Source organism: Oryzias melastigma, linkage group LG6 (assembly GCF_002922805.2).
Source record: "Oryzias melastigma strain HK-1 linkage group LG6, ASM292280v2, whole genome shotgun sequence".
Classification (NCBI taxonomy): Eukaryota; Metazoa; Chordata; class Actinopteri; order Beloniformes; family Adrianichthyidae; genus Oryzias; species Oryzias melastigma.
In genome coordinates this window covers 14655920-14680103 of record NC_050517.1, presented here as the reverse complement: position 1 = coordinate 14680103, position 24184 = coordinate 14655920, and the positions used below count along the sequence as shown (strand labels likewise).

Here is a 24184-nt window from a genome sequence, read left to right as displayed (position 1 = left end):
AAAACATGTTTATTTCTCATCATTTACTAAGCAATTTACAACAAATATGCACAAACAGTTCAATTTCTTTGTTAATATCCTACTGAATTGATGCTTGAGAATTAACACAAATATTACAAGTTTTTCAAATAACTTAAACATCATTTAAAACTGATCTACACACTTCTCTGCTTTTTTGAAAACCCACTAAACTCCTCTGAAACATTTTTTGTTCTTTATTTTCCTAAAAAGATGTTTTTAATTTTCAGAATAATCAATATGCTAAAAAAAAAAAAAAAAAGAATCCATGAGAATACTATTTTTTTTCTTGGACAGGGGTCTGTAACCTGAGGCCCTGAGCCACTTGTGGTTCCTTTAACCTCCTGTTGTGGCTCTTGGGCTTTGAAGAAAACTTCTTTGAATAAACTAGTGGTATTTGGTCATTTTGTTTTGGTTAATAATGTTATCTACTATATGTTTACATCTTAAAATTTTGATAATAGAGCAAAGTTATAGCAAAAAAGTTTAATCTATTGGAATAGGATTTTTTTTATTCTAATCTAATTTTATTCAAAACAGGATGTATTTTATTATGAAATGAGCTTGTATGTGCTTCTGTCAAAAGTAAAATAAGTTAAATATGTTATATAAATAAAAACACTTATATAAATACTTAAAAACAAGATTTTATTTGAATGATTAAAATAGCCATTAAAATAATTTAATGGCCACAAAGCATAAATAAAGTGTATTCTTCTGAAGAGAGAGTGGAACTTTGTGGATCTCGTTTGGTTTTGGTCAGCAGGAAATGGCTTTTTTAGCAATAAAGGTTGCAGACCCCTGATGTAGGAAAAAAATGTCTCCATAAGTCAGACTCTGGAATGGCCTTAGGACCAAGCTTAAAAAAATGTGCCAACATCAAACATTTAAAACAAAGAATTAAGGAAATGGTGCTTGAAAGATACAAAGAGTCATTATTCTATACTGTAATTAACTTGTGTTATACAAGTTTGAATATGTATGTATGTATATATATATATATATATATATATTATATTATATTATGATGGAATAATGTTAGTACTTGGAAATTGGATATCAATAATACACGATTCACTGATCTTAACATGATTAAGATCATTGAGATCATCTACCTACACTAGATATAATTAACTGGTGGGAATATAAACACTAACTTCATCCCACCCCCTTTTTGAGCTGAAACATGATGTGTGTAAACAAACAAATAAAAAAAATTAAAGTTGATTACTGACATAGAAGTGTTGAAAGGGTTTACTCGTTTACTCAGGGTTGACAATTTTTTAGGAACACAGTTTTATTTAAAACGATTGAACACTTTAGCTTTACAAATAACGTTAAATCTATACAATACTAGAAAATTTACACTAGAGCAATTTTTAATAGTCAAAATTCTCAGGAAAACATTTAAATACTCAAGAATGTTACCAAATAATTTACAATATATACATAAAACAAGAGAATTAAAACAGCATAGCTGCCAACATATTGGCAAATCTGCCACACCTTCAATTAATTCCAGTTTTGCGATAAATGGACACTGAAACTAGAAAAAGATTAAATAAAAATACAATAAAAATCTACAAGCAGTACTGTTGTTTAACGAAAGTTTTTCGTTGAAATATAACTAAAGCAATAAAAAATAGGTGAATAAATTCATTCCACAACAACCACACTTAGAATTGTTGTTTGGTCACGTAGTCAAACTTTTGTCAGTTTGACACCTCTGATTTTAAAGGCAGTCACTTGAAAACTTTGTCAGGAAAGTGTTCAGAGTCATCGTCAGAATGCCGTTTTTCTCAAAGGCGCCATCTTCTGCATCTGTAAAAAAAAAATACAATTATGAATTCTTCTTGCAGTGCATTTACAGTGCTAAAAGATGCATTGCCAAAAAAAAATTAAAGCACAACTTCTGTTTGATTTATGTTTGCCACATTTTTTCCCTCAATGAGTTAAGAGTTGATAGTGAAATTTTGAAAATATTTAGTTCTTGCTGCAACAGTTCAACAATTCCAACATGTTGTAAACATGGTTTTAATAATAGGAAAAATATGTTAAAAACAAACTACTGATTTCTTAAACTGCATGGACAAAAAAGAAAAAAAAATGCTTTAAATAATAATTATTAGTTGAAGCTAAGACACAAACTAAAACAATATCGCATTAGATATAACTTAGTAGGTGTTCTGGGATCAAAGCAGCTCCTGTTAAACATGGTGATGCTTTACAATCAAGAAAATACTTATTTGCTTCAATTTTCTTAATCTGTCATCCTGCTTTCATGTTTTCTATCCAATAATTATTCTGTTTTACTTTTTATTTTAAAATTTGCAATTCAACCTATTTTAGTCTATTATAAAGCTTTCATATTTTTACTAAATTAGAGATCCAAATATAAAAATACCCTCAGGAGACAAATACTAAATTGTCATTTAGATCATGTTTTAATTCTGGATCCTTCAGAGGTTATAGTTCATGCAATACCAGAAATACAGGTCTGTCCTAACTTAAATTTTGCCTCTAAACATGTTAAACTAGAAGCATTTGTCCTGTTCATAATATATATATATATATATATATATATATATATATTTAGATATAGATATATACATTACAATAGAATAAGGTCACAAGATACATTTTAAACCATATCAAAACTGTGTACAAAGTTACTTTAATCTCTGAAAGACATCATGTCCTTTAGTTATTTGTTCTAACTATGCATGTTCTTTTAATGCTGTGCGCATACAGAAATGTATTTAAAATAAATTAGTCACATTAAAATAAATAAGCAGGTGAAAATGGTTGCAACATTAAGAAAACCTGGCTAACATTATGTTAGCAAAACAGTCTCACCAGTAATGAAAACAGAATAACGATAGGTTATATTCTGGACTTGGAGATGGAGCAAGCACTTGAGATAGTCGGGTTGATCTTTGGACATCAAGTCGCACTCATGGTAGGGCAGGACCTCAAGGATTCCAGCATCTAGACCCCAGTTGAGGTGTTTCTTCATATCATTTGCTTCTTTACTCAGCCTGGAAATGGAAAACACAAATGTAGCATTTAAAAAACAAGTTCTGGTAAGAACAGATGTCAACATCAAACACACTATTTAATACAGCAATTCATGTTCTGTGTAAAGAAAAGAAGTTTTGTTTAAAAACTAATTATAAAAAAAACAAATATTCCAGTGTTTTGAAGGCTTTAGACAAACACTAAAAAATGTACTGATGACAAAAAAAAACGTGTTTCCAAATGTACAAAACATCTTTACATTATGTTAAACTTGTTAACAAAATTTTTTTATTTTTTTTATTGCAGAATAACTTTTTTGCTTTTACAGATGGATATATTTAATTTTTGTGCAAAAATAGCTTTTTTTGTTAAACATGCATAGACACAATTTTAAATCAGCAAAATACTTTAGTAAATAAATATATTTCCAGTTTGTGAAGTTAGTGAGTTTCCTCATAGACTCTAAAACATTGATCCTAAAGTCTATTGAATTAATATTATGTGGTCCTGTTGAATCATGCATGACTGATTTTTTTTAACTGAGTTTTGTTTTGCCCCACAGAGCCATTGTGCTCTGGTCCGAGTTCCTCTTTTTGTGTATTAACTGCGGTGCTGAGAAATTTGAATGTGTTTAGCGTTCATATTCCCACAAACATAATAAGCCAGACAACAGCCTTCAAACAGGAAATATTGGTTTGTTGACTTAATGTTACCTGTCTATAATTTGTGTCAGAACTCACTGCAACTTTTAACAATCCAAAACCCATAGAAGTCACGAAGTATGAACAACTACTGGTTTAAAATCCCAAGGTAAGCCCACTAGTTATAGAGTCAATAATCTTGTGCACAAGTTCCTTCCCAGCCAGAGTGGTGACATTCCATGTGCAAATACTTCCCTTCAGAAACAAGATCAAAACACCTAAAGATCTTTGACCTCCACTGCAAGAGGTCAGTCCAAAGAAGAACACACCTGTGTAACTCGTTCATGCTAAACTCTGCAGGTATGTGTTCAATACCTGCTGACAAGCCCCTTCTCTGGGCCTCACTGCAGGGTGGAGTCCTGGTAACCCTTGTCCTGATAAGGGACACTAAATTATTGTTGTCATCTTTGTGAGTGAGGTTTATTTAAATCCTTTTTCAATAGGCCTGTTGCCGAGAAAGAATTTGTCAGAAACAATATTTTCATCCTGAATTCAAACTCTTCTAGAACAGAGGGAGGAGGTAGGGCTATTGTTCTTATGGCAACAGGAAGCCATTTACAAGTCAACACGTTGTTCTAGGATCGTTCTAGGATTTGATTAAAACTTTTAATGTTTGTTTTATCTATTCAGTGACTGGTATTGACATTCTTTTTTTGTGGAAGTTCTGACTTTGTCTCTATTTTTTAAGTGGTACTACACTGGTTAAAAATGTTCATGTTAGTAATTACTACAAAGACTGCTGTCCAACTTACTAAATTCTGATCTGCATCCATAAGTAGTTTAGTATCGGTGATGGAGCAGGGGTGTAGTTTGAGATTGTGTCTTCATTTTTATTCGCTAAATCCTTTCAGGTCTTCATGTAGCCATATATCTCAGTACCTCAAATGTAAGAGCATGTAGAGCCTCACTGTATCAATGTATCAATTTAAAGTCATTGTCTGCTCTCTGATGGACTGGCAAATTGTCTAGCATGTACCCCATCTTGATCAACCAACCCCTGTTGGCCTCTAAACTTCAGCTACTTTCTTTGGTGGTGGCTAAGATTGTTCCAACATCTACACAACTTGGCAGCCACACATTACAATAAGCTCCTGTAAAAAAGGGAATGTAACAAAAGTTTCACCTCAACCTAATGTCTTCCATCTCCCTCAAAATACAGTTGGAGCTCTCAAAGGTGGCTGTTGAAGGTTTCTTTGTCAGATCATTCCTTGATAACCTCACTATATTTTTAGATCAACTAGGTCAAACAGACATCCTGTTAAAGGGTAAGAATAGAGAAAGTGCATCATGAAACAAACCCCAGTTGTGAGTCAAGCAGTGCAGGTAAGCCCAGGGAGTTTGAGACCAGTATCTGAGAAACTTTGGCAGAATTCAAATTACTTCCCTATCTCTCTGGGTACACCCTACTGTGCAAATTGCAGGGACATTTCAAGCAGTAGCGGTGTCTGAAAGTCTCTTTTTTTCCAGGTCTCTCTTTTTTTTATTTTTTAAGGAGGAATCCTTGGGACTTAGGGATGACTATCCATCTGCTGATAGGTGACTTGTGTTACGCTTGTGGCACAAGGGACAAACTCATTTCTTTACATGGGTATGCTCTGAAGCACAGAAGTTTACATTTAAATGTAAGTAATGACATTTTGCTTTATATGACTTTTTAAAGTTATAAAACAGGTATTGTGATGTATTTTTTTAACACTGCCAGCTACGCGCCAACATAGATGACCGGTGACTTTTCAAGACATCATTGAGCGGTTGTAACATCTGGATTTGAAGACACTATCTTTTCCATATCTCTCTGCTTTGAGAGTTAAAAGTAGGTGTAGGGAGAGGCTGTCGGGGTAGGGAAGCAATTCAGATGTGGGAGACTATTTTGAACTAAAAACATCCTTCTGTTTTTTTCTTGTTTGTTTTTTTAATGGGGAGAGGTTTACTTAAGTATGCCAACATTTCCAAAAGATTTGTAAAATTCTTTGAATGCTTCCTTTTTAAAGGTTTTTGGTGAAATCTGTAATTTACCACTGTTGAGAAGTCCAATAGTAAGGATTACGTGTACCATAATTCCTGCATGGCGCCTGGTGGCTGAAGTGTAATGTGTCTCCATATGTATTTCAAGTGATGAGTTGTCACCGTTTTGTTAACAAATCAACAAAAAAAAAGGCAACTCATTTATTGTTAGAAAAAGCAAAACAAAGACCAACACTGTTAAAGTAAATTTGGACTGGACATATTTGGCTCACTTAAAATTAACCATAGTTCGTTTACCTATTACAGTTTCACTGACCCTCCGGACTGATACTAATGAAGAGTAAACTTTTACGTCAAAGCTCCAAATAAGAAATAAGTATTCATGATCTTGAATTTGAGTGAAAATGTTTGTAAATAAACACACTCTATAACATGTCCTTTTAAGATTTTGTAGGCAGTCTTTGACCCAATCCAAATTCTTCCCTTCTCCCTACCCTTCCATTTGAAGGGGCATTTGTGTTGTCCAAGCAGAGAGATGCAGAGCTCTCCATCGCAAGAGTAAACTGTGTTAAGCTTTGTGAAAAGAGAAGCGCTTTTCTTCATGTGGGTGCACTATGAAGCACAGAAGTTCCCCTTTAAATCTAAGTACTTTTTGTTTCAGGATGACCTTTTTAAAGTTATAAAACCATTGTTATGTATATTTGACCGCCGGAAACTCCGTCTTAACTCTAGTTGACCGGCAACTATTGGTGATGTCATCGAGTAAAAGTGATGTTTGAATTCTGAAACATTATTTTGCCATAACTCTCCTTTTGGATAAATAAAATATTGGGGTAGGGAGGAGGGAACCTCACCTTGCATTTTCTTTCAAACGACGGCTGTCTTTGTAGTGGAGTATCCACTTCCACTTTCCCATTCCACTTAGCTCTTGCAAAATTTGAGATATTTTTTTCATGTTGCCTAAAAATTCATACACAGTTGAGAGGATGAGTAACACACAAACATCTAAAATGAAAAAAATAAAGAAAATTAACACATAAAACATAGTTTAAAGTGAACATACATAGGCTAAGAGGCTCTAGCACTGATTTGTTAAGTAGTATAAAGCCACCCCGTGTGAAAAGCTCCTGATAGGTTAGATTCACAACATCGTCTGGTTCATCAATTCCGGTAAACTGCACATCTGGAGACATCTTCAGTTTGAGTAAGTGAGGAACCTGAATACATGAGAACCAAGTTATAAAATCTGGACCACTTTCTGTATGAATATTAGGATCTTGGATAATCTTTTACCTTACAAATGTGCTCTGCAATGTCTTCATTTTTGAGGATAATAAGAAGAGATGTAGAATTTTCCTCACAAATAAAGAATTTAGAGGGTTGTACAGCAATATGGCCCTCCATTTCCAAATGTGCCTTTCAAGAAAAAGAACAAATGGGTCAATCTCTTTGATACATATAATTTTTTGTAACCAAAGTAGGTTATTTCACATGAAATGGAAGATGAAAATTGATTTTCTTTTTAAAAGATGGCAAGTCAAACGTCACAGAAAATTTAGGACCATTCAGGCAAATGAAAAGCATGCAAATCATCATCACAATTGAAGGAGACCCTAAAGTCTACAGAGGCAAGGTTCTTCAAGAATTGACAAAGATAGCTGCAAACAAAGGCAAAAAAGACCCAAGGACATTATAACAGGGAAGCTATCATATTAACTCTAGCAGTGCAACATTCAAGAGTGTACGGTACACTCACAAAGAAACCATGAGTATTTAATAAACTTTTCTTACCTTAGTTTCTTTAAAAAAGTGGTCATCAGATGTTATCAGTATGAAGAATCTGTTCTTTGTCTTGCAGGATTTCTTCACAACGGCATTTAGATTACTTTGGAAAGTCTTACTCAACTCTTTCTTCATTTTATCACAGACATCAAAATGTTCATTTTGTTTGGTATCTGAGGGACTCTGTTGTACTCTCAAGGTTTTAGATTTAGACATTCTCTTCTTGGCAGAGCATACTTCATTCATCCTTGCCTTGTACAGCTTTGCACATTCTGATGTGACATTAGACACCCAAGTACAATTCAATGGGTTTCTGGGTACTTGAGACTGATTGTGGGTATCTAGTGTATTGCCTTTTTCCTCAGTTAGGTCTTTTCTTTTGGAAATGTCAACCTTTATCTTTTGGCCTAAGAGCGACGTGTCCAATAAATCAGATGAGTCTTCTTGATCTTCTAGACTGGAAAACTTGACTGTCATAGGACTGGTACATGGCATCCTTAACCTGTCATGAGTTTCTTTGTGACAGATTTGTGTCCTTTTACTCTTTTTTAGGAGATTTTTCATTTGCTCCAGAAAAATAAGGCACTCTTGCTCCATTGATGCTTGAGTGAGGTCTTCAAATAGACACCTTTGAGAGAGATGCTCCAGAAAAGAATGTTTCTTCCTATCAGTATTGAAAACTGTGCACACAAGGGAGCTTGAAGCTGATGGATCTTGACTGCCATCACTTGAAGCGTCTTCTTTGAAACACATTTGCGTTTTGTCTGTGAGGTCTTTCTCATTTCTACTTTTGGTGGTCTGATCATCTGTTTCCTTCAATTGTTGAACCAAAAAACGTGGACTTTCAACAAAATCAGTGGAAACTTCTGAAGATTCAAGAAACTGCCTAGATGGAGATAATGGAATCAAACTGTTTTTAAAATACATTTTTTCCCGACATTGGATATACGAATGGTCAAAATGTGAAGTTGTAGGTTCAACTGAGTCAAAGCCTTTTTCCAAACTTTTAGCAGAAACTACAGATTCATGGAAATGAAAATCAGGGTCTAGAGATGTTTTGTATTCATCAACATTTCCAAACTTAGATTCAGGAATTGATGACATCTGCCTTTTGGAGTGTTTTTTCATCATAAGCCCACATGTATTATTATTCTGAGCAGTTGATGACAAATTCTTATCAACCAATATTTGATTGAAATTTTGTACTTTGCTGACTGAAGAACCCACCACCAGTTGTTGGCCCATTTCCTTTTTTTTCTCGCCAGAAAATGGGTTTGGTGTTGAGCAAGTAAAAGCCAACTTCTCATTAGAAGTGTTCATGCCATCCGTTTCTACATGGATGGGCATGTTCAGTGGATTTGATTCAAGAAGGAATTGGTCCATACTTTGCATAACTCTCATTGTTCTTAAGCTAATATCAGAAAAAAGATCATTTTTGCAGATAGAATCGGTTTTAAATTTTTGCTCAGAAGGCTGCTCATCAACCCCTGCCAAGCTTTGTCTGGGAAAATTCTGATTAGTATTTTGACAGCTTTTTCTACTACTTAGGACAGAACTATTACTGCTAGTTGAATTGGGTATGCCTTCAAATGGCTTTTCATCCACAGTGGGAGTAGAGGACCTGCTGCCAAAGGCACACTCTGAAAGTTTTTGTTTGTGTGGTTCATTCACTTCACACATCAATGTGTCTTGAGTGGTCACTCTTTTTAAACTACAACTTTGAGATTTAACATGAACTTCACTGAGCAGAACGGACGTGCCATTCATATTGCCAGTAAAGTGTGGCATCATTTCTTGACCCTGGCAGGCTTCTTGAACCTCATCTTGTGGCTGTGCATGCTGTTCAGCAATGTCAAACGAAAGACTATCTTCACTATTTTTACTGTCCACGACCTCAGGGGCTTTATCTTCTTTCAAATCTGTTTCTTTCGATATGTCCGTCTCACATGAGTCTTTATCGTCGTAATGGTTAGTTGTATTCTCAGCAATCCTATCAGTTGATCCACGTTCCTGATCTTTTTGATTAGAAGTACCCAGATCAAAACTGAAGTCTGATATTTTATCTTGAACTCCTGCTTCAATGCAATCCTTTGACTGTAGATCAGACAAATCTATGTTAGACTCATCAAAAGAATTGGTCCTCTCCTCAGAGACGAGCAATGGTGCCTTCATACAGTTTCCATCAAGTGCAAAACAAGCCTCTTCCAAAAATGCTTGCTGAACTGTGGATACAGTGCTTGAGGGACTGTTTGAAATGAGACTTTTGTCATTTAAAGTGATTTGATTGTTATGTAGGGCATGACAGTCTTCTTTTGGACTGACTGCCAGAGGTAGTTGCTCATTGATTTGTGCTTGAGATTTGTATTTTTCAATACAATCCTCTTTAACTGGATCAGGGCTACATATCTTGAGTACTTTTGGATCCTTTAAATCCTGATCAACTTCCACGGGGGAAATGCAAGATGTTTTCTCATCAAGTCCATTTTCCTTCAGGTGATCCTGAACTTGAAACTCTCCTTTCATATCCACATGTCCATTTAGATCATTCTTTTGTTTTGGCAAGGCTGCCACACATCCTTCTCTTGAAAACCACTGGTCATTTTTCAAATAATTTTCCTTCAAGGCTGTATCTTCTTCATCTAAAGAAGTACATTTTTCTGTAATTGCTTTTAGCGAAGGCTTCACATTTGTTGTCATCGGGCAGGATTTTTCAATGACAAGTTGCTTTGGATCGTTGTCATTCAAACAAAGCAGATCCCGTGTTTCAACGATGTCTCCACTTTTGTTAGGCACAGAATTAAAAAATTCCAATTTACTCAAGCGCTCCTCTGAAGCTTGTGTACGCTCAAAATTGCTCACACAAGCGCCATCTTCATAGCCTTTATCCATGACCTTTCTGTATTCCAAGAAAGCTTCCGTTGTCTTTCCAAAATCATTTTGTAGAACAATGGGCATCCCATTACTCTCAAAAAATGTAACATCCGTGTGATCCAGGCAAACATCTTTTGGAGTATCCATTTTTTCAATTTCACTTGCATTTTCTGTGAAATGCTTATGGTGTTTTTCAACCTGAAAAATAGAGTAAACAAAAACACTTGTTTACATTCTATGCAATAACAGCAACATACTGTAAAAATATTAAACTTCAACACTTAGCCATTTCTTTTTAACCTAGTAACCCCTGTGCTATCCTTGCATAAAACTGTTAACTGGAACTCAAGATAAGACACTGTGGAGCTCCTCTCTGTTTTGTTTATGACAGTTTGGCTCGTCATCTGACCAGTAACTAACTACTCTTAAGAGTTAGTTGGGTTAACTGTGGTCAAACTCATATGATGTAAATTATTTAGAAGCTCAATACTGATGTTGAGTTAATGTCCTAATTACCCACAATAGACCCTTTTCACGTGATGTCACATCGTCAGAAAGTACTGAGTCACTTATTGTTTAGAATGACAAAGCTGACTGATGAATGCTTTTAAAGCAATCTTACATAAGAAAATGGTAGCCTAACCAATTGTAACAGATTATATTAAACGAGTCGTGGATTATTTCTATCTGTCAACCCGGTCACAGTTAGACGAAGGTTACAAGTACTTCAGTGAATGCTGCTAGTTTATTATGAAGGTAATTATGATTTATTATTTTAACCTGTGCTAATGCGAGCACTAGCATTAGCTTTGGGTTTCAGACATGGAGCTGCAGAGGATCTTTTCTCACCAGTTAAAAGTTGCCTAAATCTCTGTGCTCCTTGTAAACAGAGCAAAAGTCAGACAATTCCAGCGTGTCAGACGTTAAAATAAAACTTTTTACGGTTGCAATGTTTTCTTCTGCGGTTGGTGAGCTCCTGTTAGCTCGGCCATGGTTCTAATGTTGCTCCCCTTAGCTTCTCCAGGAAAACAAAGGTAAAAAAAATTATCAAAATCAATTAAAACAGTTGCCAAAAATATTAAAATGACTATTTCCACATAATTTTATAAAATACTTTCGCCAAGAGATGACCTTTTTTTACTTGGCCGCTCTTATTTTGAAAGCAGAAAATACGTGGCTCAATAGCTGCTTAACATTTTCGCTAAACTAAACCATTCCTGTTTTTATACTTATCCTGTAAAATGTCCCATAAAACAACAAGTAAATTGAGCCTGGGAATTGATTAAAATGTGTGCAGACATGCAGCAATGTGGAGCTTTGCCAAAGGTATTGAATGTGGCCAACATGAATTTCTATCGGCTTTCATGCTTGATCGCACTTCAAATTTGTGAAGAAATACTATCTACTAATCTATGAGATTCATGTTCTGTTTCTTCTTCAGCCACTTCAGCCTCTGCAGTTTCTGATTAGCTAGACACATCTGATTTAGGTAGTCTAAAAGTGCTGCAGTCTAAAAAGCAAAAAGCACAGTAGGTGTCAATGCCTGGAGTTGTCGCTCTACGCAAAATTCTGAAGTTGTACAAACCTTCGATATGCTTGACTCTTGAAGTTTCACTGATGACTTGCTCCTCTTGAATTTTCTTGACATCCCAGTCTTTTTATTGGAAAATGAGTTCACATTCCTTTGAACCTGTGGCTTTAAAAAGCCAGACTTTGCACTGGAGCTTCTTACTGACAAATCAAGGATCTCAGCTTCTGGTTTCAAGATGGCATTCTCGTCTTTGCTGAGATTCAAAGCTCTTGGTTCCATAGAGTGTGAAGTGTGATGATTCACAAAAGACGCAGATGAGGTGATTATAGTTTCAGGGTTAACTGGGGCTGATATCTCGTTGGCAACTTTCAAAGAGTAACTCTCCAAACATGAGGGCATAAATTGAGAGTCAACATTAAAAAACCTGGCTGTAGTCCGACTGTAAAATAGGCCTATCCACATATGAAAGATGAGTCGCACTTCTTCACTAGTGTCTTGAAAGGGGGAATTCCATGGCCTAATAAAAGGATAACATTTACAAAAATTAGCAACAGTAAAAAGGAACAAACAGATATCATGTGACAAAATAATGTACGTTTCCATTTCTAGACCTGTAATGAAAAAGTAAGCCAAAGTACATACCCATGTAAAGCTCGAGTGACTACTGTGATCTTTGGGTCACTTGTGAACTTGCTGTCCAGATTAAAGTCATAGTGTTCTTGCCATTGCCTCGTTACTTGAATGGATCCTTCCTTTATGAAAACGGAACGAAAGTTTCTGAACTTTTGTTTATGTTTGTGCAGGTAATCTGAAGCTTTGTGTTCTGGAACAGCAGAAGCAGGTAGTGTTCTATCTTCATCAGCACACTTAGATTGGTCTTGCAGCACTCTGGTTGAAACACCTAAAGGTGTACCTGACAAACCCAACAATGGAGAGGAAGATGGGGGCTGTGAATAAGCGTGTTCTGCAAAAACCAAATCAACAACCTCATTGTCTTTCATAAGAGGGGCAGGAGGAGATGGCTCAAGAGGCTGCTTGTGACTAACAGCAGGGTTTTTAAGCAGAGCGTGAAGAACTGACTCTTGTTCAGAACGTGGAAGACTTTCTGCAAGGTCACACCTCTCAAGTTCTCTCTCAACTGATGGATTTGGTTGCAGTAGAACCTGGTCATTACTGACACTGAGAGCCAAGTCAGCAAGCAAGTTCAAAGCATCTGTAGATGAGCATGAACTGTTCATGTCTTTCTCAACAGTCTTCCTGACAGACATATCTCTAGTACAGTCATTGTTTTGGACTTTGTCACTGTCATTAAAAGCTGGAGTTTGAAAATGCAGCCACCCTGTAGAAACAAAACAGAAGGGGGGGAAAAAAAGAGAAACCGCATGAAGATAAAACATGGCACACTGAAAGCACATAAAAAATAATTTTGTAAATATGAAGCCCTTTTCAACTGTTAGACTTATGCCTATTTTAAAAAAACTTTAATAAAAGCAAATATATAAATATATATGTATTACTAAAGTACTAAAAGGACAGATAAACAAATGCAATTGCAGCACATCCTATTGTAAAATGTTAATACAACATGCTGTGAGCCTTCACCTAATGCTCCCTAATTTGATGCAAACAAGGAATTACAAAATGCTGCAGACCAGTTAAAAAAACAGTGGGGGCTGGTAAAGAAAAAAGGGCAAGTACCAATTTATTCTCATGTTGAGAGCAAGATTTAGATTTATGCATTTATACTAAGATACTTTTTGATGTTTACAACTGATTTTTTTGCTCTAGGGATTTTGATGAATTTGTTTGATTGGCAAGCAGGTGGACCCGTGGGGGAAACCAACAGAGCTGTTTTTAAAGGTGTTGGTGCCTTTCTCAGAACATTGAGCCAGACAGAAAATAATAGTAATTGTGCCATCCGCACTTTAAAATCACTTCAGAATCTAACAAGCGATGTCAAGATATTTTTTAAGGTTACGCATTTATGGCTGTGAGTAGCAATTATTTAATTTTCAAAGATTACATGTTACACAAAAGTTCTTTGATTTAACTTTCTGTCATGTTTAATTCTATACAAAGGTTTCTTAAGTTCTTATTGCAGAAAAAAAGGGAATACAAAACATGAATCACAACTCAATTTAATAGAAAGACTTTCTATTAACTCCTATGAGAACCAGGAGGAGTCTAATATTGCAGATGAAGCTCAAATGCTTTATAACATTTTTTCTACTGTAATATCAAATCATGACCCACAATGAATTTACTGTGCAAGTGATAATCATACAAGTAAACCATGTGCTGCAAAATTAAGGAGATTGATAGTTTTTGTTTTAACATTAATGGAACTTGGGTAATTTGACAAATGAACTTGCGCAACTTTGCATGTGTTCTGTTACCAAGTTAAAAAACATGGGCTCAAAAGTTTGTAAATAAAAGAAAGGAAGAGGGCCTTTAGGCATAAACTATTTCACTGAAAGCAGTCCAAGTCTGAAAAGGGCTTTACAGACTTTTACCAGCATGCATAACATGTTTCTGTTTTTAAAAAGAACATGTTGGACTAATACATCAAAAACAGCAAAAGAAAAAAAAAATACTGCCCAAGCAAGACAAAAGCAGAGATTGAAAAACAGAAGCGAGTAAAGATTCAAACAGCAGAAACAGCATGCTAACAACAGTTATGGTAAATAAAGGGCCAAGCAAAGGGGCCCTTTTAACATCATAATCAATCATCATCATCAGTACTCATCCTTATCAGATAAGTGTAAAAAAATTGCTGTATTACTCACATTTTTTCTTTACATGTTCTGCAGTGATGCCTTCATGCTTTTTGAGCCTTTTAATCCTGTGCCTCCTTGTCAATGTTATTGGGAGAGTATTTGTGACCCCAAGTGAGGTTCGTTCTTGGTCATCATTTAGACCTTTTATTTGCTGAGCCTCCTGGTCCTGCTTACTCAAACCCTCTTTAGGACTAATTTTTTGAGTCAGTCCTAGGGCAAAAGCAAAGCTAGGGTCCACTGACAGCATCTTTTCAACGCCAGCATCATTATCCTTTGTCTCCTGTGTTGATGCAGTTTCACATTTTGCTTCTTCAGACTGAACTTTTACCTTTTTAACACAGGGTTCAATATCCTGGGTTGAGTTTTCCATCTTCTCTGATGTCTCAAGATGACCAGTTTTGGCTTTTCTTTTTGAAAGAGCAGTTTTTAGTCTATCTAGAACTTCACCTTCTGTTGTCATCTTTGTGGGAGAAAATAGTTCAGTTTTTTTCTCCTGTGTTTGCTGTAAAAGAGTATTGGTATCATTGTTCTCTAAAGAAGTTGCACTTGTGTTTGAAGCTAAAGCCACTAAATCTTCACAATGACTCTGTTCCAGACTTGAATCGGCTGAAAGATGATGGTTCTCCTCAAAAATTGATTTTGTGGCTTTGGTTTTCTCTACTGTCAGTGAAGAAATGTCAGAGTCTTGCTCTATTTCTGTTGGGTTGAGAGTTTTCAGAGAGTCCCCATGTAGCAAGTTTTCAGGACAGTTTTTCCCTTCGCCAATTTGAGGTTTGACATTGAAAGACTTTAATAGATCATCAACTTGTCCTGAACCATGAGGAACCAGGATTCTCCCACAGATACTGATGATTGGCTTGAGGTCCCACCGTTCAGTTTTCCTTTTCAGAGAGAAAGCTTCACTTTCAGTTAAAATTGTTCTTCCCAATGCCAGCTTTCCAGAGTCTATTTTCTGTTCAGTGGTGAGTATTGCCTTTTTCCTTTTTAGCTTTCCAAATATTCGCTTACGTTTGTGGAATCTCCTCCAATTTGTTTTGGAGGAATCCCGCAATGGTGGGTGATCCATCTCCTTAGTGTGTTCATCTGTTCTGTAGTTCAAACCATCAACCTCCATTGGTGTTACACCAACAGGTAAACTGTAAGCATCATTGCAAGGTTTGGAAGTGTTCTCCAGTGCTTTGATAAACCCTCTGCGCTGTTTCTGTTTTTTTCCTGTGAGATTGGCAGAAACAGAAACTCTTTGTGAAACCTCAGAAGAGTCCAAAACTTTCTTAATTTTTTCCGTCTCTTTACTGAGAGACTTCTCATCCACTGATGGAAATGAGTCTCCAGTTGAGAACCCAGAGAACTGAAAGTTGTTGGGATTAGCAGCTGGTACTGGACTGATGACACTTTGCTCAGCAGAGGTGATGCTAACGATGAGCTCGGCGGGAAGATCTTCCAATGTCGGACAAATACTTATTCCTGAATCAGCTTGGTCCTGTTCAATCAAGCTTCTGTAACTTTTACTGTCTTTTGCAACATCAGATGGTGAAAAATTCTCAGGAACAGTTGTAACGTCAAGATGTGTCTCAGAATTTGGCACACCAATGTCCAAAGACTTCTCAATACTGACAGGAGACTGCTGGTGCGGTAACTCGTCTTCAACATCCAAGTCAAGATGGTGTGCTTGTGTCTCCTCAGGTGAAGACAAACAAATGTACACATCGTCATCAAGCTCTTCTCTTTGATCCGCTTGTCTTGCTGCCAGGATTTCTAAAACTGTGGCTAACGGGAGTTGAAATGTTTCTGGTTTGCTCATATACGATGATAAGCTCTGCCACGCGTTACAAGTCCATTCAGGTTTAGAATAGATGTGCCTATGGGCTTCAGCAACATCATATTGGTCTGGAAACATGCTGACATCCCTGGAGGGGCTTGTTGCCAGTCCTGGATTTATTAGTGTAGCATAGCTCTGCATGTGCTCCAACAAGACGTCACACAGCTTTTGGTCTTGGTTCATTAATGTTTTTTCAAGTTCGCTCTCGGCATAACTCAGGACGGGCAGAATCTGAAGGATCTCTGATGACACTGCTGGCCCTTTCACAACAGGTTTTGTATCTGTGACAAAAAGAGAATACTTATTGAAGATTTTATTTTTGAAGGACAACTTCGCATATCAAGTGCATATCAACTTTAAGCCAAATTTATCAGAAAGCTAATGTTTAATTTGATCCAATTCTGTGTATTTTTCCTCTTTTCCTTACAAAACTCCATACTTGTTGAGTCTTGTTCAAACTGGGGAGTCAAAACCTTTTTCTAATACATAGTTGAATTGATTCAGGGACTGTTTTCAGTCTATAACCACAAATCTTGGAATTACGGGTTTAAGTCTTGCACATTGATTTAACACGGATCGGGTACAGATTTAAACGAAAAATAATTTAAAAAGTCTTATCCTTAGGGAAATCAATACATAATTTGCCTTTTTTACCTGGCCTGATAGCTAAAGACTCTGGAAACACAAAAACGCCCTGCAGTAGCCCTGCATTAGTGAACTCTGTGTCTAGAAGGGGGATAAGAAAAGACAGAAACAGAAAAGCATCGGTGTGACTTAAAGAGGCACTTTGGTTATCCAGTGAAAAAGTGGATTTTTAAGATTTGTTTCAGAACTTACCTTCATATCTCAGGAAGTGGGATGAATGCAACAGGATGAGAAAACCCTTTTCTTTTAAGGAAATGGTCAAAGCCTGTTGAAATATTTATATTTTGGTGTTAGTCATAAAAAATAAAACATAAGGAGTTTTAGGAGAAACTTCCATTTAGTCTGCTCTGTTCAATCTTGATTCAGCATATTATTTAAATTTCAATACAGTATAAACTAGGTTTCTGGTTATTTTAAGGTTGGTCTTGTTTTAAGTACACATAAACTTTACTCACAAGATCTCGCTCCTTTATCTCCAACAGAAGTTGATCAAATGAGCTACTGTCTTCTGCCTCAGAGAGCACCAGATCACATAAAGTGCAATAAAGGTTGTCAAAAAAAGCTGAAAAAAAAAATAACACAAATGTCAAACAGCTGATATATCAAATGTATCTTTAGTTGACTGTGGCAGCACACCCTCATCGGTGAAGGAGGTTTCAAAAACAGCTCTTGGAAGCAGCCGTTGCACATCTGACATAGAAGCGACGTCAACTTTCACCACTGGTGGCCTTAGAAAGAACAAAAAAGAACAGGACTAACTTTTTTTTTTCTTTAACAATGCATGTGTCATTTAAGGCACTTGGGTACATTCCACTTACAATGTGGTGGGAAGGAAAGCCCTTGCAGTTGACCTCAAGTCAACGTTGTAGAACTTGCTTCCAATTTGAAGCTTTCCTCTCCAAGGTATGTGATGACAAACTAGAAAAAGGAACAGTTGAAATGATTACAGGTTGCTTAATTAACCACTATATTCAAAACTATGACAAAACTGAAAGTAAAGCAATGTAACCCAAATACTTTTTTGAATTTTTTGCCATCATTTTATAACTAAAATGATTTAAACTATTCCTGCTTTAAAAAGCTTTAAGCTATGGTCAAACTGCCTTCGGGAATGTGCGTTCAAGCGTCCACTGTCGGGGTTCTGTATTCAAAACTCTTGAGTACGCCCGTTGCTCCATACTAAAGCTCTACAGACTAAATGTACAGTCATTGGATGCATGTTGCAATTTAATCGAGGTCAAACTTTGACCAATCAGAGACTTGTATTTGGTAGTGACATATGGATGGTACCCCTTTTAATTCATGGAAGTGGCAACTGTTTGAAAAATTGATCGAAGAGTATGGAGCTAAATCAGGGCCAATATTATTTGAAACCCAAATAAATCAAATTGAAAAAAAATATTGTTTTTTGATTAAAAAAAAAGTAGAATGTCCCAAACTTTTTGCTATTCTAAAATAAATGTAATTATTTTCACCTTCAAATTTTGTTTTTTAGGTTTCAAAACTCAAAATTTCAATTTCAAAACTTATTTTCAGTTTCAAACCTTTTTTTCCACTTTCAATTCTTTTTTTCGTTTTCGAATCTGAAATTTACAGTTAGAAAACTTTTGGCCACCTTGTGGCGTTTTGGGGCGGGGCTAACACGAAAGGACCAATCAAAACTGATGAGGGTGGTATCTTCAGTCCCGGTGCATTCACTGACTGATAATTATGGTCAGAAAATGGCTATTTAGTCTGTACTATCATAGTCTGAAGTTGTCCCAAGACGGGAGTAAAAATCTGAGTTTTATCGCGTATAAACCGCACACCCAAAATGCTTTTCTAGCCCAATCAAAGACCCATTCCAATTTTGTTTTTTTTCCAATTTGATTTATCTGGGTTTCAAAAAATATTGCCCTCGATTTAGCTCCATAGAGGAGAAATTAATAATTGTGGTTTGTGTCCGCCTGGAATTATATGACACCAAGTCTTGCATATGTATCAGAATAAAGTTGTGAAAGAAAAAAGCGTGACGCAAGATCAGCAAGCTTTGCACTTCTCCTACAATGACAATTCTTCCCCCAACCCCTATGACTTCTCCCTACCCTTCCAAATGTAGGGGCATGTGGAGCTTTAGGAGTGTCTAAAACTCTTTTTAAGGAGAAGCAGAATTAGGGCTATGTATCCCTCCGCCAGGGGCGTGATCCATGCAGCGCTGTGCCACAGAGAAAGGCATTTCTTCAAGTGGGTGTGCTCTGAAGCACAGAAATGTATTGTTAAATGGAAGACATGACTTTTTGTTTTAGCATGACTTTTTACATTTATATAGCTAATGTTGTTGTGTACTTTTTGACCGGTGGCAGCTACACACTAACGTAGATAACCAGCGACTACTGATGATCTCATCGATGGTTGGCAACGTCCGAATTTGAAGACACTATTTTTCCGTAACTCTCTGGAGGGCTAAATGTAGGTGTAGGGAGAGGCGGTAGGGGAAGACTTCGGATTTGACCTAAAAGAACGTATACTGTAATGTTTACTATTTATCTTGGGAATAACATTTTAAAAGGAGCCCTTGATAGTTGAAATTCGCAAAGAAGTCCTTTTTATTTTTACAATCAACAATTATGTTTTACGGCCGTAAAACCAGTTACTATACACTTAATACACTTTTCTCAGACATGAGAGCATTAACATTTTCAAACTTTTCTCTCGTTTTAACCCTTAAAGTTGAAACCTTCGTAGGGAAAAAATCCAGTATTATAGAATGAAAACAAAGACTTAAAAGCGATGAAGATTTACGTAAAGTTGAAAAAAACTGAACCCAATCTGTACTGTGAAGGAGACACGGCACGATGATTGATTCACAATGTTATAAAGTCCATCAAGACAAAAAGGACAATGTACTGTTTTTTTTTGTAAAAAAGGAAATAACAAATCTGCAAAAAAGTGAAACCACAAAAAGTGAACTGTGTTATAGCCAGGGACCACTGGACTACATTTTTAAATTTCTGACCAGGATTTAAAAGACTTGTTTTATTTTCATCGATGCTTAGTCATTTGATTATTGAGAAGTGTTTTGTGTGTTTGAGAAAACATGAAACTTACCCTGTTTTCCTAGTTCACTAAAAAAGAAAAAATAAATAAATAAATGAAACATTTCAACTGGTTTTGATCAAAAGCATGACTTCAAACCTTAAATGGAAAGCAAAAAAGCACCTTTTCTCTTGTTGAACAAATGGCGTTGCTTTGGTATCTGTGTATGAGAATGATACAACTGCGAACGGACAGGAAGCAGCAGGCGACAGCTCAGTTCTGTTGCTTCCATCGTCTAATAGCTCGTATATATAATACTGAAAGGCAGAGATTAAAGATGTCAGCTTTGGTTTAAGTCTTCCGCTTTGATAACAATGGCAAAACACACATGGAAACATACCTGAGTTCTCTCAAAGGCAAGAAAGGAGCTGGTTTTGGCAGACACAGAGGCTAATTGTTCTGAGACATGGCAGTCAAACCCCACTGTTGGTTCTGTAAACTTCTCTGTGTAGTTTTCCAAAACTTTTTTTACTTTTCCCTGTTATATAAAAATAAAAATGTTGGTGATGTTAGTGGAAAAAAATTATTACATTGATAATAGAGTTTTTCTTTCAGTACCTTTGTCAATTTGATGATGGCAATGTATCCAGATTTCCCATGATACCAGCGATTTTGATCCAAGCAGTCGGAGTACATCGAGATATAAATACCTATGATAAGGGGAAACTTTAACTTAAAAACAAAATTATTGATAAACTTAAATGGAAACTGATTGGTGTTTTTTAATATAGTAAAAGTAAGTAAATAGAATTCAAATGGTTGAGAATTACGAAAACTTTGGTTAAGATTTTTTTCACAAATGTTTTTATCTTTCTCAGAAACCAATGCAATAAAGAGAGAGAAACGTTTTAGTAGCCGTCCAATGACCACCATGCACCACAGAATTAATTTTTCATTTGTTTCCAAGTATTTTGCTTCCAGAAAACTGCCACACCTTAGACCTGCCACACCTTGAAAACCAATAGTCTAATGGCCATGAAAAGACACGTCTTATGTCGTAAAAAAGAAAAAATGCATGGCTTCGCCTTCAGAACAGTATTGCACAATATTTCATAAGGTTGACAAAGATGATAGCCATAAAAACTAGTGTTGTTATTTTTAAAAGTAAAAACATATTTAAAAAAATTATAATAGCTTTTCTAAGAGGGAAAGTACATATTTGCTTTTAAATACTATGAAAAATGTGTTTTTGTAAATTGAAAAATAAGGTGAAATTACATTTAGGCGTTTGTGAAATTAAAGGAAAGTTATTCCATGAAAAAGGTTAAGTCAGAATTCTGACTCAAGGGGTGATACTGTGTTGCTGATGACTAGTTTTACAAGTTTTGTGTTTTTTTCCAAACCTTGCACCATTAGTATGAGGAAATAAGTCCTGATTAAAAAAAAATCCTTTGAAAAAAAAAAACTCAATCCGGTTTTTGGAAAAACAAGGCAACTAAAATGTGTTCTGTACAGAAAACTAAAGAAAAAAGTAAAACAGATATCAAAGAGGATCACATACAGTATGGTTAGTGACTTAGAATGCACCACAGGCTTTTTATCCTTCATTTAAAACCTTTCTAGACAGAAAAACAAAATTTTTGCTTAATGTCTGTAACCGTTTGTGATTTTAAACCATACATATCTTTAAAAAAACAAAAACAATCAAAAAACAAAAAAAAACAAGTGCCAAAGAAAGATATTTGCAGCTCAAAAAATCTTTTTTTTTTTCCTTCTCAATTCAACATGTCACCAAGCTGGCCGCTTGTTTCAAGTTACACTTTCTGTTTCAAAATATAAGAACAATTCTTCCACTTTCACTTGTATGCATTAAGGCTTTTGTTCTTGCTTTCATTTTCAAAACGGCTCTGGAGCTCTTCCTACAGGGCAGATTAGTTTTGTTTCCTCTTCAATATACACAGTTTGGAGTATCTGAATGTGTGGATAACATACTTTGTTGAATCTTTTTGCAACAAAAAACTGTAAGTAGAACTAGTGTCTTTTGTCTGTGTCGATGAAAGGTAGCTGCAGCTGTGTGCTTGTGGGAGAAGTGGGAGGTTATTTACCCTTTGTCGGATCTCCTAGAATTGTACATGTGCTGTTTCCAGCGAGCACACCAGTTTCTCCGAGTGCATTAGCCTTAAAGCAAACAATACAAGTCAGCAACTTTGGACAGACTCAACTGAGAATGTCCCTGCTATGTCAATATATCTGTACCTTGCTGGCATCGTCGAAAAGCAGAAATCCATACGATTCTTTGAGCTCGTCCTCTGTGTATCCTGCATTTTTCCTCTTTGCCCGGAAGGCATTGTACTGAAATGGGATAGGCAAAAATCCCTTTTAAAGCTGAACTCATATCAAATTTCACAATTAAAGGTTTGATTAGGAGCACCTTGTTCACAGATTAGGAGTGATACAACTTTACACAGAGTTTAGGGTTCCAACTTTTAGCTTTTTGTGTGTATATAAGACATATGGGCTAACCTTTTCTTCCAATGCAGGATTCTTTACTAGAACAGCAGATTTGTATCTGAAAAACTGCTTTGACTCCTCATACAGGTGTGCACTTTGGAGAGCATTCAAGATGGTTTTCTGAAATGTGTCTGTAGATTCTGACACAGGTATTAAAACACCTAAAAAACAACAACCAGACATGAGAAGAAGAAAAACACTGGAAAAATACAGCTGACTCCAACTCAACAGTGGAAAAACCAGAAGGGGGAGGAGAGAAAGCTGATATTTCTCAATCCCCCCACTGTTAAACCAAATACACACTTGGGTAAACGATTACTTTACATTAAAAGTAAAATAGTTATAGAATTTACAAACACGTGTGTTGGAATTTTGGTGTAAGCAGAAGAGTACCTTTACACGAGGCACCAACAGTTCCACTTTCCATAGTTTAGGAAACCTGCCTTTCCCTCTTTCCTCTTTGAAGAAAACTGTTTTTTCTCTGTTTAAACGTTCCGGCCGCTTTATTCCATGCCATGTGTCCTTTAAATAACACAAATCTCAGAGTCACCAGCGCGTTTCCAGCAGTTTTAAATGGCATAATAATCCAACAAACCAGGAAGTTAAAAAGCAGCTCGCAGTCCGATCAGGTCAAAGCTTCGATTTTCGTTCTAAATGTAACTTTGTTTCGTCTCAGTCGACACGAAGGTTTTGGGTTTAAAAGGCTTTTTCTGTTCTCCCACGTGCTTCCTCACGCACTGGTGCGGCACATTTCGCTGTAAGATCCGAAAAAGAAACAGAAACCTATCTCGGGTGCGCATCCATCTTGAAAGTCCACGGCAAACTGGGGTGGTGAAGCAACAGTTGACGAAGCTAGCTCGTTCTTGCGACTCAAGTCTCAACGCCGCTTCTCGACCTTTCTATGGATCAAAAAAGAACTACGAAGACACGAAACTTGAATGCCGACACAACACGAACTTATTGAAAGGATTAAAAAGTTGACTTTAAGAAACAAAAGGTTATAACTTGCTTTTTTCGAATTTGCTTTAACTTCACTGGAGCTATGGAATGTCCTTAATGTCAAAAAGAAAGTCTTGCATTTCTAGAATTAAAACTCGTTTCAAAGTTATTATCAATACTTTGAAAAACTTTAAAAACCTTTGAAACAAGAAACTATGGCGGACACAGAACTCAAAATAATGAATATACTAAATTCTTGTTTTGGTTTTAAAGCAAGCAATCTGTAACCCTTTTGCTATTCTAGGTATGTTGACATTGGGAGTGATGTCATCTGGACCTCACCAGACAGTGCGCAAAACATTTTTTTCAATGATTTTTTGATTTTCACCGGTGTCCATGGCAGAAAAAATCCCGTCCACCTTCATCCATATTTGTCATGAGACGGATAACATGTCATGTACGGCTGGGGTCATCTGGATCCCATAACTTAGAACAAGGGATAGTGTCGTCTACTCCAGTGTTTTTTTTAACCAGTGTGCCATGAGAGATGTCAGGTGTGCCGTGGAAAATTATCAATTTTAACTTATCTAAA

General features: G+C 36.1%; 1 protein-coding gene across 3 annotated transcripts; it reads right to left on the bottom strand.

The window, feature by feature from the left end:
- Positions 1–1254: 1254 nt before the first annotated feature.
- On the bottom strand, positions 1255–23723 carry tasor2 (transcription activation suppressor family member 2). 3 transcript variants are annotated; one of them, XM_024281432.2, is made up of 23 exons: positions 23249–23723; positions 23047–23175; positions 22666–22814; positions 22399–22494; positions 22248–22320; positions 20761–20852; positions 20543–20680; positions 20326–20459; positions 20215–20231; positions 17946–18045; positions 17764–17855; positions 17583–17689; positions 17320–17392; positions 17137–17208; positions 14673–16763; positions 12529–13225; positions 11941–12403; positions 7494–10553; positions 6996–7118; positions 6766–6919; positions 6557–6662; positions 2875–3056; positions 1255–1839 (listed from the first exon to the last, which is right to left on the bottom strand). In XM_024281432.2, the coding sequence occupies exons 2-23, from the start codon at positions 23078–23080 to the stop codon at positions 1751–1753; spliced, it is 8142 nt and encodes a 2713-aa protein (XP_024137200.1). In that variant the 5' UTR covers positions 23081–23175; positions 23249–23723; the 3' UTR covers positions 1255–1750. The 3 variants fall into 3 exon arrangements, with proteins under 3 accessions (XP_024137200.1, XP_024137199.1, XP_024137201.1); XM_024281431.2 differs by having other exon boundaries at positions 23047–23723; XM_024281433.2 differs by having other exon boundaries at positions 12529–12799; positions 23047–23721.
- Between the last annotated feature and the right edge of the window lie 461 nt (positions 23724–24184).

Excerpts from the sequence above, each read along its gene's own strand:
- tasor2 (XM_024281431.2), bottom strand. The coding sequence starts at position 23,080 with ATGGAAAGTGGAACTGTTGGTGCCTCGTGTAAAG. Across the intron at positions 17,856-17,945 it reads GCTTTCCTTCCCACCACATT|GCCACCAGTGGTGAAAGTTG; the intron begins GTAAGTGGAATG and ends GTTCTTTCTAAG. Across the intron at positions 10,554-11,940 it reads AAGAGTCAAGCATATCGAAG|GTTGAAAAACACCATAAGCA; the intron begins GTTTGTACAACT and ends TCTATTTTTCAG.